At 47.8% G+C, this 16596-nt stretch overlaps 1 protein-coding gene across 1 annotated transcript in view; it reads right to left on the minus strand.

Moving 5' to 3' along the window:
- The window catches only part of LRRC20 (leucine rich repeat containing 20), a 62725-nt gene that overhangs the window by 20947 nt on the left and 25182 nt on the right, over positions 1-16596 (minus strand). Inside the window, exon 3 of the mRNA XM_082407328.1 lies at positions 8096-8245. Coding sequence (XP_082263454.1) covers positions 8096-8245 — 150 coding nt within the window. The remainder of the gene's footprint in view (positions 1-8095; positions 8246-16596) is intronic.

Consider the following 16596-nt stretch of genomic DNA (forward strand, 5'->3'; position numbering starts at 1 on the left):
GTTCTGCACCCCATAAAGAAGTAGTAACAAGAGCTCTCTTTTTCTTTTTGGGGGGGCCTACTCTGAGTCCCACACACTGCCAGGAGCTGATGCTAAGTGTCTCATCTGATCCTCAGAACAGCTCTGCGAGATTTGTCTTATTCTGCTCCATTTGACAGAACCAGAAATGGTGGCTCAGAGAGGTTAAGCAATTTGCCCAAGATCACACCACCAGGTGGCAGGGAAGCCAGGATTGGGATGACCTGGATGACTCGATGCTGGTCACAAAACATGGGACAAAGGGGCTGGTGACAGAGGCAACAGGAGAGGCAGGTGTGAATATTTAACGAGTGATGCTATGTCCCAGGCAATGTATTAGTCGTTCATGAAATCTCATATAATCCTCCCAACAAATTTCTCTCCCAATTTATGGATGAGAGCACTGAGGCTCACAGAGGTCAAGTAACCTGCCTCAGGGCACACGCACCTAGCAGTTCCCCATGTTCCCTGAGATTCACAGATAAGGGAGGGAAGTGGGGAATGGAATGACAGTCCCATTTCCTCAGGAAAGTGGGGCTGGGGAGGGGTCCATCCAGACACCAACATCAGGGCAGGGCTGGGTGGAACCTTCAGGAAGCAGAGTCTCTGGGGGAGGCCGAAAACACTTCCATGTGAAGCCCAGTCTGCACATCTTGCTGGGGAGATGTGCCTGGAATCAGCCGGGGGGCATCTCCACAGTTGGGAAACAGAAAAGCTTTTCATCTAACTGCTATCATTTTAATGAAAGCTCAGTGTGGCCTCCCAGGTTTCTTTCCCTGCTGTTCAATAGCTTTTCTATATGTCTCTGTCTTGCTGCATTCATGACTCAAAGGCTCTGCAAATCTCCTGCCCTTGTGTGAGGCTACAATGAACATTATCCTGAGGCTTTTGTATGATCACATCCACTCCTCTCAGGGTTGAGGGAGAAGCAGGAGGGCAGGGACCCTTTCTGCCCAGGCTCAGAGCCTGACGGACCCATGGGAGACTTAATCTTCCAAGCTTTACAAACCAGCGTCAACTCACTACCTTCTGACACCCCAGGTGTCAGAAAGCCAAGACTGCTCCCTCGCCCAGTGAGGTTAATTAAAAGTCCAAGCCAAACAAGGCATTCCTGCTCCAGAAGTGTTTGGCTCAAGAACCACTCTGAACAGCGGACTCTTCTTCTGGAGCTCTTTTGCCCCTCATGACTTTCCGGCTTGATTCCATCTGGTTGGACCCCATTCTGGAAAAGGGCAACTTTCACTCCTATCACATTACAGACTATTTGCTCACTAGGTGGTCCATCCCAAAAGTACAATGGATCCTCCTGACAAGCTCTGTCTGGATTCCTCAGGTCAGTGTTCTCGGGAGGAGCAGGCAGGGTCTGGACACGACTACACGGGGGACCTGCTACAGAATGACAGAGAGAGTAAACCCTCTTGAGCACCCACCACACGCTAGTACCCTCCTTTCAGTGTTTAACCATGTTTTACCTCAACTTAATCCTTACGATGACCCACTGAAGTTGCGTAGAATGGATCCCGTTTTACAGATCAGGACATTAGAAATGGCAGAGCCAGGTTCTGACCTCAGGCCAGTGTGGCTCCCAGGTCCGCAATTTTATCCATGCCACTTACTGATTCTCCACACCCTGACACACACAAGGCTGCTCAGCTAGCTACCATGGACAATGTTTGCAGCTGGTTTGTCTTGGAGAAGCTTCAGAAAGATGCGCTGCTTAAAATTAGATGCTCTTGCCGAAATTTGTTATCACCAAGGGAGATTTTTGTTTTCACTGATTTAATATTTTCCCCACTCTGTGCATAGCCCTCCTGGGCCTTGTTTGTGCTGAGTTATCTTCTTGAGAAAATTCAGGTCCAGTCCTCCATCACCACTGAAGGCAGCAGGTCGCCTAGCCCTCAGGCACGTGAACAGTGCCAATAACCATAACAGAAACCCAATGCCATCCCAACTGTAAATACAAGATTTTGTTTTTTGAAGCCACTGAGATTTGAAATTATTTGTTCCTAATGTAAAACTGGCCTATCCTGACTGATGCAGTTTGTTTCACTTTAAATGCATTTTCTACTTATAAAAGCAATGCATGCTCACTGTAAAAACAGAGACATCACAAAAATATGGAATACAGGAAAATGAAAATCCTGTGTGTTTTCCCCCCCAGAACCATTGTTGTTTGGTATTCATTCTTCTATATTTTTCTATGTACATGCTTATGGATGGATGGATGGACGGATATTGTTTTTAAAAAACAAATGGAATCATAGACTATATACTCTTTTGAGAACTGCTTTTTTTACTCAGTAAAGCTGAGGCAGCTTTCCAAGTCATTGCTTTGTGTATCCTTCTCTGGAGATCACTACTCTCAAGATTGAGACTTGCGGATACAAAATCATGCCCCTGCCCAGCATCTCGTTTCCCAGGGAAGGCTGCTCTCGGAAGTCCAGCCCTTCTTCAGCAGCAGGCTCTAAGGAGATGCTCAGCTGCAAGGAGGAGGAGCTGAACCTGCCTGAAAGGCGGCCTCGTCCCCAGCTCAGAAGCACTTCTGAGAAGCAAAAGGCGCAGAGGGAGTCATGGCTGGGCAGGCAAGGCTTGCACCCTTGGTGTTCAGCTCCTTGACTGCATTAGGGTAATCAGAGGGGCCGTGTTGAAATTGGGAAGGAAGGGAGAGCTTTCCATTACTGAGCTTCAAAGGGAGCCCAGATCTGCTCTGGAAAGGCAGTGTCAACTGATACCCAGCCGTGCCGGGTCTGGGGCTTAGACCAAAGACGAATAATAATGGCTAACATCTAATGAGCGGCACTATGGCTCCAGGTGCTTGTTCTCTGGAGTTTACACGCAATCATCATTTTAATTTTACTATAACCCATTACCTCCAATTTACAGAGAGATGAAATAACTTGCCTAAGGTCACACAAACCCCAACCTCTCCCCCAGTTAATCTGACCTTCCTCTCCCAACCTCCAAACCAGGATGTGAACCCCAGCCAGCCTCCCCAAGAGAAGTGGGCCATTCCGGCCACCTGCTTTTTCCGGTTTTGCACCTCTAATCCCTGCAGCACCTGTCCTCGGGGTAGATACTCAGCAAATCCCTGCTTATTTAGTGGTGAATGAATGATGGGGGAAAAACCAGGATGACCTGGTTCTGATCTAACTCATCATGTGTCCTTGGGCCCATCCTCTCCCTGGACAGCCTCCATGAGAAGGTCCTCCCTGCCCATTTACAGCAGGGCTGTGAGAATGAGTTGAGAGTGTCGTGAAAAGCAGGACGTGCTGCACAATACAGATATGTATTAAGCACCCACTACACGCTCAGCCCTATGCTTGAACACGAAAAGGATAATCTTTGAAAAGTAAAAGCACTGTTTCTGTTAGAGGGGTACAAGATCTATGAGACTTAATTACTGGATTATGGAGCTTTTTGTGGAAAAAAAACCTGAAAGCTATAATTAGAGGCAGGAATCAAAAGATAAAATAAGAGAAGGTAGATGCCGCTGGGACATATGGCTTGGAGGAAAGTCAATCAGACTTTCACAATTATGCCCAGGGTCTCACTGCCCTCTTGTCGCAGGGCAGAGGGGGGTGTGTGTGGCTGTATTAGGGGAGCTCCAGATGTTTCTTCCTGCCCTCTTACACCAAGGTTCAGAGTCAAACAACCTAGGCTCCCAGGATGGACAGGGTCTCTGGGAGAAGACCTTACTCCATCCCACTCCCAGGACTGTCCCCAGCCTGACAGCAGCCAGGCATGACATCCCCTTATTTATAATCCCTTCTGAACTGTGGTTTCTGGAGTCTGCTAAATGGATCTCTCCTTCCCCAAGTTCCCCTTATTACTTCCTCATCATCCTTATCTTGGACAATTGTCAGGGCTGACTCAGAGGCCTCAGACTGACCCCAGCGGAGAGACAAGGCCAGCTGATTACATTAAGGGACAGATGAGGCTGGCCTGCAGTAATTACGCAGCCTGGTAGCAAAGGAATGTGCCAACTCCAAAAATACCTGCCCACTGAGGGTCAATCAGCACCTTGGCTGCGACACTGCATCAATGAGCAATTACTTTCCCACCTGCAAGGGCCCTCCTGCAGGGCAGAGTCAGTGGGTCACGTGGAACAATTGTCCTTCAAGTGGCCCATACTCAGCACTGCAGGCTCTTCACACAGAGACAGTTGCTGCCCACGGGGAACAGAGGGGAAAGAAGTGAAGTTTCCGAAAGCCACATCCACTCCTTGGGTGGACAGAGGGAAGGGGTGAGAAAACTCTTCTAACCGAGGAGTCTGGGACAGACTAAAATGAAGTGTTAGCCATTCTGCCCCCATGAAAAGGATAGGTGGCTCTCACTCTACCAACGTGAACCAGTTCCTAAAATATATTGCTAAGTAAAAGGGGCAAGTTGCAAAAGTGTGCGTACACTTCACTCCCATTAGTAGTTTATAAAGGAGCTCTGGATCTGGACCCCCAGTCCTGACCCTATTCTCTCTCACTGTGTGACCTCAGGCAAGTCACTTAAGCTCTCTGTGCTGCAGTTTCCTCATGTAAAACAAAGATAGTAAGAGGACTGACCTCACAGAGTCACCAGACTTTGAGTAAATGTGCCCTCACATTATAAAGTGGTTGTCTGCTCCTACACCTGCCTCCCTGAGAGACTGTGGGCTCCTCAAGGACCAGGTCTAGGTCTTGGTTTCCTTATCCTTCCCAGACGTCGGTGCTATGAGGATTAGATGAGATGATGTGTGTAAAACCCTCAGTGTGGAGCTGGCGGGGGCTAAGTGCCCAGCGAATTTGGGCTTTCCTGTTATTACCTGTTCATGCTCACGCCGGCCCTAAACAGACGCTCAGGATGAACTAATGAATTGAGTTGAAAGGCAGGCTGTGAGAGACTGAATATACACACAGACGATGGCCAGACCAAGTATAAAAATAGAACTGGGACTCATAACCTGAAGCATCCTGCCCAAGAAAACAAACCATTAGTAAAGCAGCCAGCCCAGGAAGCTAGTCTTCTGTAAGTCAGGCTTGTAGGAAGTCAGACTACTATCTCCATCGAAAATCCTGGAAGCCAAAGAATACCCCCTGTAACAGTTGGCCCCAAATGGCTGGGACTTGATTACTAACTGACAGTTTCCCTAAATTTTTGTCCCAACATCCCACTCAGGACCAACCAGAGACAGCCAGATGCGCATCCTAACCAATCCCATAGGATGCCCTGCTGCTGGCTGGCCCGCCCGCCTCCAGCTTCCCCAGGCCAATAGCCTGCCATCAGGCCCACCTGAAGCCTTCTCCCTTTCATCCACTACGAAGCTTTCCCATTCCTCTGCCTGCCTTTGAGTCTCTGCCAAATGCAAGTGACAGTGGCTGACTCCCTGGCTAGAGCAAACTCTGAATGAACAGCCTCTGCTGGTTCTCATTTGGGTGGTCTTTGTCTATTTCTGCAGGTGTGTCTTACACACCTCTGGCCTGGCAGGCCCAGGACACACTCAATAGGAAGAGCTGAATGACTTGCATCTGGAGGAAGTGGGGAGATGGGAACACAGGAGGAGAGGGGCCAGAGGAGCCACAGCCAGACCTCAGGATCCACTCTCCGCAGAACCGATGTGCCCTTTCGACAGATTCCATTTTTCCCGCCATAAGACGGGTGAAGGATATCAAGGGGATGTAATTAAAGACCACCCAACTCTGAGGCGGCCGTGACCCCAGCAGCAGAAAGTCCCCAGGGTACCCACAGGAGACAACTTGGCAGGCAGGGAGCAAGCAGGTGGCTCTCTCCCCAGCACCAAGGCAGCCCACCCGCTCTGTCAAGAATCCAGAAGACGACGCTAGCAGGCAGTGCGGAGCCCAGCACAGCCTACTCCAGTCTCCTCTTCACACATAAAAGGAGAGGGTTTTTTTACTTGAAAGAGAAACCACAACAAAGGCTGGGGTCCAGAGCCAGGTGGGTCTCTCAGCTCCAGCCCCTCCTTGCCTGGTCACCAACCTCGTCCACGGCTGCCTCTGTGAAATCCAATTACTGGGCACATGGCAGCCTTGCCTTTGTAATCGGAGGTGGCGTGGGGGGAGCCAGGAGCCACCAGAGCACAGGAGGGGGTTCAAACGGCATTCTTGAACAGACTTCTGATGGAAGGGTATCATGATGCATCACGAATCCAGGGGCCCTAAGTGTGTTTCTCCCACACTCGCTGCTGTGTCCCTGGAGACGGCTTACTTACTTATCCCACAAGGCACTGCCATGTCAAGTCCTCTCCAGGCCCTTGGGCTCATGCAGGTGGCCTGGAAAGGTAGCCCTGGCTTCAGGGTGGGTGACCTGGGTGTACGGCTCTGACAGCCTGGACAAGTGCCTTCTCGCCCTGACCTTCCTTCTCCACCCGTGAGGTGAGATGGCAGTGACAGCTCTAATATTTTATGGGAGATTCTCCCAACTGGTGGCCCACAGGCTAAGTCTAGCTTGCAAAATGTGTTCTATTGGCTTCCAGATTAAAATAAAAATTAAGTAAAAATGGATAAAATTTACATAAATATCCACCTTTCCAGCTTCAATTGAATAAAACTACCAGAACAAACCCGTGGCACGTCTGGCAGAAGCTGAGTAGGGCACGTACCAGGGGCCACAGTCCCCACCACTCCCTCTTGTCCCATGCCCAATCTGAGTCACTCATTACCTACATGCCAGTCTCTTAGGCGTTGGTGTTTATAACCCCTGAACTATGGTCTCAATCTTGACTGCCGGCACTTTAGAACGACTGATATTGATGTTAACAGATGCCTAGGCCCAGGCCCACACCCAGACATTCTGATTCAACTGGTCTTGGGGTAGAGCCAAGGCAATGCTGTTTGTAGAAAAACTCCTCAGTTAATTCTAATTTCAGCCAGGCCGAGAGCTGCTGGTCCAAGGGCCCCGGCAGCTGGGAGGACCCGTCTCACCTGTGTAAAGAAGCAGCCACCAGAAAAAGAAGGACGGGAAAAGTGAGCCTGGTCAAAAGCACCCACAGGTGCCCCTGGGGAAACACGTCTTGCCCTGGGATCCCCTCCACCCCAACATAAGCACTTTAGCTTTTTAGGCACGAACGCAATGAGCTTTGTGAGCTTCGGTCAGAAACGACAACACAGACCAATCCCTCCTGCTTGCCCTGGTGTTTGCGCCCAGTCTAGGTCCCGCCTGTAGCTCCCTCCTGAGCCGCTGTCCGAGAGCCGCTTCCTCTCCCTGGACTGGGTCTGCCAATTCACCCCTCCCCCCTCCCCTCCTGATTCCACCCAGCGCTCGCACCTCCTGTGGGAAGCTGCATGAAATATGCTCCTCAAGTCCCGCAGGTTCCATCAGCATTTTACATATTGGTTTCTCTAAACAGGCTCTTAGACTCCTTTCAGGCCCCTATCAGACAGAGAATTCCAGAAGGCAGGAATCACTTCCCCTGTGCCCCCTGTGCCCTCCCCAATTCTCCCACCCCACCATTTCACGAACACACACCAAGCGCCCAGGCTGCAACTCCATCCCACGGGTCACAGAGTGGCCGTGGACTCTTGCAGAAGGATGGAGGGGCTACCTGGAGAGTGGAGAGCGGGCACTGCCGCCTGCTTGTCTACCTGGAGGAGCCATTTCAACCTGCCAGCCTCCTGCCCACCTCCCTGCCGAGCACCCGTGTCTGCTTGCTGTACGTGTGCACAGCACAGGAAACAACAGCCCTGGCGTCTGTCACTCCTGAACTGAGAAAGCAACATGGGAGAACAATGCTAGGTTGCAGGGGGGTTGGGGCATGGCGGTCAGAAGGGGGCTCGCTCAAGTCTACCGAAAAATAACTACTCCTGAGCTGCAGGACCCCAAATACCCTACTGGTCTGTTCAAAACAAGAGAATCACTCCGGGACCCACACCCTTGACCATGAGTCAATCTGATTCACAGTCAGCTAGAGGCAGGAGTGGCACTTAGAGATTTCCAGAGAACACAGGTCCACCCTTAGAGCCTCCCCTTGGGAATGATTTCCTGAGACTAGCTGACTGGGGACTAGCCCTGGTGACATTCCCCAGACAGGGTCGGAGCCTGAAGGATGAGGGTCAGCATGCCCTCCTGGCCTCAGCTGACCAGGGCCTACCTTGGAGCTGACGGAACGTGGTCATGAACTTGCTGGTGAGGGACTTGAGCTCGTTGTTGGCCAGCGTGATGAGGTGGATCTGGTCGGTGACATTTCGCAGGATCTTGTAGATGCCAATGGGGAAGGAAACCAGCTTGCACTCGGCCAGGTCTGCAGCCAAAGGACAAAGACCGGAGTTAGCAGCCACAGCTGCCCATGGACTTGCCCCAAACCCCACAGACGCGACCCTGTCTCTCCTCCCGGCCTCCTCTGTCTCCTTACCTGCCTCCCCTGTGCCAGGCTCAAGACCCTGCCGTCCCTCCTCCAAGAGCCTTCATCACCATTCATCACACTGGGACACACACACTGTGTCCCAGTCTCACACACTGAACCTAACGGCTTATTCTAGCACCTTCTCTAACAGCACAGCCTGCTAGCTGGAATGCAGAAGACAGAGCTCTGATGACCAGCACTCACAGCCGTGTGCTTGAGGCCCTGAAGGATCCACAAGCCCCTCCAGGATCATCAGACTCAACGGCGAAGCCAGGGTCTTAAGAGTACTTTATAATAGTCTACTTCTTTGAAAACAGGCAATTCACACAGACTTTGTGGTTTGACCTTCTTCCCCATCCTGTCACTCTGAAGACAGGTCTGTCTAAGAGGTAGCAGGGAAGCCTCTGTGGAGAACAGTCTGGCAGTTCCTCGAATGGTTAAACCTAGTTATTGTATGACCCAGCAATTCCACTCCTGGGTATATACCTGGGAAAAATGAAACCACGTGTCCACACAAAACAGTACACATGAATGTTCACAGCAGCATTATGCGTAATAGCCAAAAAGTGGAAACAACCCATGTGTCCACCCACAGACGAATGGATAAGCAAAATGTTTATATCCATAAAAAGGAATATTGCTTGGCAATAAAAAGAAATGAAGTATCAATATATACTACAACATAGACAGGCCTTGAAAACATTATGGTAAGTGAAAGAAGCCAGTCACCAAGGACAATACATTGTATGAGGCCATTTATATGAAATGTCCAGAACAGGCAAATGTACAGAGACAGAAAGTAGACTAGTGGTTACCTAGGGCTGGGGGTATTGAGGGATGGCAACTAAGGGGTGAGGAGCTTCTTTGTTGGAGTAATGCAAATGTTCTAAAATTGGATGTGGTAATAGTTGCACAGCTCTGTGAATATACTCAAACCACTGAACTGTACAACCTAAACTGTATGGTATGTGAATTATATCTCAATAAACCTGTTTCGTATATATGGCAGCAGAGAGACACTGAAAGCATGGAGGCTCAGAGATTAGGCTGTCCAGCTCATCTAAGTCACTTAAGTTTCCTGAGCCTCAGTTTTCTCATCTGTAAAACGGGGGTATCGTTTTCTACCTAGCAAGGCTGTCAGGAAAAGTAAATATAGTAAAAAGTACTCAATGTACTAACCAAGTGCCTGGCAGATAAGTAGTGGGAATGCTAAATACAAATGTCGTTTCCCTACTCACCTTCCACTTTGCTCTCCCCTTCCCACCCTACCCAAATCGTCTCCATGCTTCAAGGCCAGTTCCCATCCCACCTCTTCTGGAAATCTTCCTGGATCACCCCCATTACTGGTGATTGCCCCCGCAACCCCGTTCAGGAGCACTCACCAACTCAAACAGCACTGCCCCATCTCTCAACAAACTCTTGTCTTTTCCCCAAAGAGGCCGGGCTTCCCCAGGCACCTCTAAGCCTTTGAAGATTGTTCCAATATTAATATACAAAATTCAATAATATTCCTATATGCCAGCAATAAAATACAGTTTTTAAAGATCCTATTCTGAACAGCACCAATAATGCAAAGTCTATAGAAATAATCAAAATTGAAGCCCTTCTCCCTTATCTGCTTCACAGAATTTCTACTCTGGCTCTAATACCAGCTCAAATGTCACCTCCTCCACGAAGCCTTCCCTGACAGCCCTAAGCTCCAGCCTCTGAGTCTCATATGGTATAAATGAGACCTCTTCATCCTGTATTGTATTAACCTCCTTTTGTGTCTGCTTTCCCACTGGACTGGGAAGACCCCCAGAGCACAGTGTCAGCAGAGGTCCACCAGGCTTGGGGGGCAGGGCAGGGTTACTGGTGACCTCATTAAGCCGGTTTAAGGAAAGAAAGGGGACAGGTGGGGGTAAGGGCAAAAGTCCAAAAGACTGAGGAACCATAGGGGTAGGACATCCTGTTAAGAAGTGTCTTTAGGGAATTCCCTGTTGGCCCAATGGTTAGGACACCGAGCTTCCACTGCAGGGGGCTTGAGTTCGACCCCTGGTCGGGGAACTAAGATCCCACAAGCCGCGTGGTGTGGCCAAAAAGAAAAGAAAAGAAGTGTCTTTACTGTTTCCTCTGGTCCAGGGCTATGTTAGGTGACCCCAGCCCTGCGTACCAGTCCAACGTCAGGTACCTGCTCTTATATCAGCAAGTGGGGTTTGCAGAAGAGAGTGCAAGGTCCTGCCGGGAAGAACGAATGCCCAGAGGTCAGACTTCCAGTAAAAATAGATCAAGGGCTGGAACCAGACCATCTCTGTAGGCTCGAAGTTTGGGGCAAGCTGAGGATTCTTCAAAGAGCAAACACTTCCAAACAATGAGCCCCCTAGTGCTTTGTGCCAGATGCACAAAGGTCTAGAAAGGAATCTTGTTGTGGTTGTGAATCACAACAGCCCCTTTGGCTAAAAGCAACAGTCTCAGACCTGCCAGGAACAACATCAAGGAAAATGTCAGAAGCTTTCCCTTTAAAACAAAGAGCAAAATAAGGATGCCTTCCATCATCGGTGTCCCTGAATATGGTCTTAGAAGTTCCGGCCAAAGAAATAGAAAGCATAAACATTAGAAACAGACAAAATGATTATTATGTGCATGTGAGATGACTGCATAACCTCAACAAAGCAGTCATCTGACAAAGTACACAAATTAAAAAGATCTCAGCAAAGTGGCTAATTAAAAGTGCAAAACTCAATAATATTGAATTGCCTATATGCCAGCAATAAATATAGCTTTTAGGATCCTATTCCAAACAGCAATATAATATAAAATATAGAGATAATCATAATGGAAAATATATCTGACCAATATTAAGAAAAGTAGTTCTATTTTTAGTTTTTTAAGGAACCTGCATACTGTTCCCCATAGTGGCTGTATCAATTTACATTCCTACCAACAGTGTAGGAGGGTTCCCTTTTCTGCACACCCTCTCCAGCAATTATTGTTTCTAGCTTTTTTGATAATGGCCATTCTGACCGGTGTGAGGTGATACCTCATTGTAGTTTTGATTTGCATTTCTCTAATAGGTAGTGAGGTGGATGGACCTAGAGTCTGTCATACAGAGTGAAGTAAGTCAGAAAGAGAAAAACAAATACCGTATGCTAACGCATATAAATGGAATCTAAAAAGAAAAAAGAAGAAAACGGTACTGATGAACCTAGTTGTAGGGCAGGAATAAAGAGGTAGACATAGAGAATGGACTTGATGACATGGGGTGGGAGGGGGAAGCTGGGGCGAAGTGAGAGTAGCATCGACATACATACACTACCGAATGTAAAATAGTTGGCTGGTGGGAAGCAGCAGCATAGCACAGGGAGATCGGCTCGGTGCTTTGCAATGACCTAGAGGGGTGGGATAGGAAGGATGGGAGGGAGGCTCAAGAGGGAGGGGATATGGGGACATGTGTATGCATATGGCTGATTCACTTTGTTGTGCGACGGAAACTAACACGGTACTGTGAAGCAATTATACTCCAATAAAGATCTATTTTAAAAAAAGATTAAAAAAAAAAGAAAAGTAGAAAAGTTCACAAAGATATTTTTATAAATGGGAGGACTTCCCTGGTGGCACAGTGGTTGAGACTCCGCCTGGCAATGCAGGGGACATAGATTTGATCCCTGGTCTGGGAAGATCCCACATGCCGCAGAGCAACTAAGCCCATGTGCCACAACTACTCAGCCTGCGCTCTAGAGCCCGCGAGCCACAACTACGGAGCCCGCACGCTGCAACTACTGAGCCCACATGCTGCAACTACTGAAGCCCGCGCACCTAGAGCCCGTGCACCGCAACAAAGAGTAGCCCTTGCTCACCGCAACTAGAGAAAGCCTGCGTGCAGCAACAAAGACACAATGCAGCCAAAAAACTAAGTAATAAATAAATAAATAAATAAAAAATAAACAAATAAAAATGGGTTTGTACATGGAGATATATAGCATTCATTGACAACAAATTAAAATATTGAAATAACGGTGATTTTTTAAAGAAGTTAATTTAAAGATTGTTTAATGCAATTCCTACTCCAAGCCCAAAAAGTTTTTTTTTTAAACTTGATGAAATGGTTTTAAATTTCAACTGGGGAATAAGCAAGCAAGACTCTCTAAAAGAGAAGAAGGTGGAGTGATAACCAATTTTATAAGGCTGCACTGATTAAAACAGAGGGTAATAGGAAAAATAGATCATAGAAAGAAAATACAGTAACTACATAGAAAGAAAATACAGATCTATAGTCCAGAAAATACAGTCCCTAAATAATATGTTATAGTTTAATAAACACTAAAATGGAGGCCTCACAAATAAATTAGGGAAGAGAAGGATTAATAACTGATGTCAGAATAACCAATTAACAATATTGGGAAAATAAGAGAAAGAGACTCTCAATTAACCGAAGAATCAAAAAAAAAAAACTCTAGATAAAATTACACTTTAAATATTTTTTGAAATCAAATCAAAAAATCAGAAGTAAACAGACTTATACAACCTCTTAAGTGAGGAACACTTAACCTAGGAGCCATGAAGAATCACAAAGGAACAGATCAACAAACCTAACTATAAAAAAATATGAAACACCTGGATGCTTAGAAGAAAATAAGGCAAGCAACAGATTGTGAAAAAGGATCTATGAATAGGATACCTAAGTTGTTATCTTGATTATTTTAAATGCTCAATATAACTCAATTTAAAAAAGGCCACCAGGGGCTTCCCTGGTGGCGCAGTGGTTGAGAGTCTGCCTGCCAATGCAGGGGACACGGGTTCGAGCCCTGGTCTGGGAAGATCCCACATGCCGTGGAGCAACTGGGCCTGTGAGCCACAACTACTGAGCCTGCGCGTCTGGAGCCTGTGCTCCGCAACAAGAGAGGCCGCGATAGTGAGAGGCCTGCGTACCGCGATGAAGAGTGGACCCTGCTTGCCACAACTAGAGAAAGCCCTAGCACAGAAACGAAGACCCAACACAGCCAAAAATAAATAAAAATTTATTTAAAAAAAAAAAAAAAAAAAAGGCCACCAGATGATAGATATTCACCAGGGAGAAAACATAATTAGTAAATAAATACACAGCCACTGATATGTGTTGCCAAACTGTTTTCCAGGATATTTATACCAATTTACATATATTCTAGCCAACAAGTAAGAGGATCATTAAAAAAATCCTTGCTAATATGATCAGGGAAAATGGTATCCCTTGCTTTCATGAGACTGATTATCTTTCATGGTTAATTAACCATTTTTATTTCCCTGGTGGAAAATCTTGTTCAGGTCTCTTGCTATTTTTCTATTTGGAGTTCTGGCATTCCACCCACTCCATCACCCCCCTAGGTGTTGGTAGAGCTCCCTAAATAATATTATCAATCTATGTATTTGGAGTTCTGGCATTCCACCCACTCCATCACCCCCCTAGGTGTTGGTAGAGCTCCCTAAATAATATTATCAATCTATGTCTGTTCATTGTTTTTCTTGTTTAATAGTTCAAGTTATAGCATTTAGGTGTTTTCTTTAAGCAGAATATAAAAATTATGTGCACACAGTAATTCCAACTATGTAGAAAAGTATACATGTCTGGGAAAGAAGACCAAAAGGAAAATAACCAGAATGTTAAATGGTTATTACAAAGGATTTGAACAATTTATTACTATTTATAGTCCTTCTGTTTGTTTATTTTGTACAAAATAAGTACCAATTTTATCTGCATAAAAATATTTTAAGTATATATGGTGATACTTTACTTTTAAAATAGAAAAATAAACGTATCATAAAAATAGCTTTTATTGGAAAAAAATAACCTGGCATATTCAAGGATAAACTGAAGCCAGCCAGCTCCTCACCAATCTGAGAAACAGAGAAGCAGACCCATGAAAGAAAGACAGTAGCTCTCTGTACTGGACTGAAGTAGAAGTTATGAGTTGGCACCTTCAGCACTCAGGCACTACTGAAGAATCATATAATGCACCCTGCTCCCCAAAGCGGGGACAGAAAGTGCTCAAAGTGAAGGCCGAAGAGACATAACGCCACTCAGGTTATTTCCAAGGATCCTCAAAGCAGCTGTCTTCCAGAGGAGATCAGTTCAGAAACGCCCAGCCCACAGCCTTGTTCCTCCCACCTGGGCTGCCCACACGCCATCCCAACTGTACACCACCCCACTCTCCCAGTCCCCAGTGCAAGCAACACATGGCCTCTGCGGCCTCACTTGCCCACCGACACAGTCACAGAAGCACATGGCCCGGCATCTGGGGTGGGGGGGGTGCTGAGTGCCCGAAATGCATCCACACCTGCTGCTTTCATTTATCTTCCACAAATAGCTACTGAGGTCCTACTGTGTGCCAGGCACTGTTCCGCATTGTGCCCTGTGGCTTCCCTATGATTTTTTTGTTCTTGGGGACTCCGTCTGTTCTCTCCATCCTTTGACTGGTGTTCGGGTAGGAGTGTGCACCATGGAGCTCCTGCTCAGAACAGTCTGGCTGCCTCTGACGGCAAAGGCCCCCAAAGGTTCCTACAAAGTGCCCTGCTGGGATGTGATGCAAACACCCCCATCCAGGTCACGTCACCAGCCACTAACACTGCCTGTGAACTCCCATCCCAACTGGGAGGACAGGCCCGTGATCTCCGGCACAGCTCTCCATGGTCCCTGGGTCAAGAATACGGAGATCCAGGTACCCAGACCTTGCCCAGTCACCTTCCCATCCGTACAGATGGAGCAAAACACTTCATGTCCATTCCCTGGGTGGGGTGGGGATAATAATAACCATAAATAGCACCACTCACTACTTCATGTGAGCTAGGCTGTCAGAACTATCCTCTCTGTACACATGAGGAAACTGCAAGTAAGTGACTTGCCCAAGGTCATTCAGCTAAATGTAGGGGAGTAAGATTTGGATACAGGTTAGGCTGATCAGGCAGCCAGGGGTACTAACCATTTTCCTATCCTGCCCCATTGAGTCAAGAACGTGCCCAGTTGTCTCTAGGCCAGAGAAAGTGGAGTCTCTGCTGAGTAGCTCAATGGGACACCAGGGCCTTGGCTACAAACTCCTGTAGGCCTTTCCAGTTCAGCACCTGCGATCTGGGGACAGAGGCCCCGCAGCCTTCTTCATGAGCCTTTTGTCCTCAGGAACTTCTTCTCCAGGTCTAATTCAAAGGATGGGCACCTTCTATACCCACTATGCCTGTGGGTAGTAGAGAAAAGCCCCCAGGGTTGAGCCAAGTCCAATGCTCACGAGGGCAGACAGCACGACTTCCAGAAGACACAGCCAGGATGTAGCTGGGGGCCAGGTCCCACTAAGGGAGAGGGGGACCCTACCCAGGGAAGAGAAGACCCAGGCTGGAGACAGGCAAGTCATCCTCCAGGAGCCATGGGATGTCACCGAGAGTCCCATTCTCTATGGGTTCTCAGAGCTGACAGGATGGGGGCTAGTTCAGCAGTCATAAGGAAAAGGTTCCATGTGAGGAAGTAAGTGCAGCGTCATGGGGTGATAAGGCAGGGTCACCACTGAGTAGATTCCTGAACCAGATGGAGGCTGGGTGATCTCAAAGTTCTCATTCAACTCAAAAAAACAGGCATAGCTAGCATCACGAGTACTGACTACGTGCCAGGCACAGTAGCAGGTGCTGTTTATGTATTAATCATGAGTCACCCTCCTCACAGGTGGAAAATGAGGCCCGTGTTGATAGGTAAATTGTCCAAGGTCATTTGGGGGAGATGATAGAGTGCAAAGAATCGGAATGCAAAGATTCCAGTAGGGTGACCAACTTGTTTTGGTTTGGCTGGGACATTCCCAATTTTAGTACCAAAAGCCCTGCATCCTGGGGGACCCCTCCTTAGCCCCAGACAACTCAGGGCAATTGGTCGCCTAGGTTCAGGCTGCACACTGATGGATGAGAGGTTACTAGAATCAGAGAGGAGAGAGGGACAGCAACCCAGGCATGGGCCATGGCATAAGCAAAAGCCCAGAGAACCTTCATTTCCTCTGGGGCTCCACCTTTGAGCCTTGGCTCCTCCTGCAATTTTCTGGAGCCTCGCCAGAGAGGAAGGAATCATTTCATGCTACTTGGTGATGCATGCACGCCCACAGACCCCATCAGGGGCTGGGGTTACCAACACAGGGTCCTCTGTCAACATCTGGATGGCAGCTGGATTCAAGTGTGCCTTTCCTCAGTGCCCCCGGCACCGACACTTGAGCTATAGTAGAGAACAGAGACCCTTGGGGGGAAGGCACTGTAATAAACACAAGGCA

This window comes from Balaenoptera borealis (genome assembly GCF_965194805.1).
Source record: "Balaenoptera borealis genome assembly, chromosome: 10".
NCBI lineage: Eukaryota > Metazoa > Chordata > Mammalia > Artiodactyla > Balaenopteridae > Balaenoptera > Balaenoptera borealis.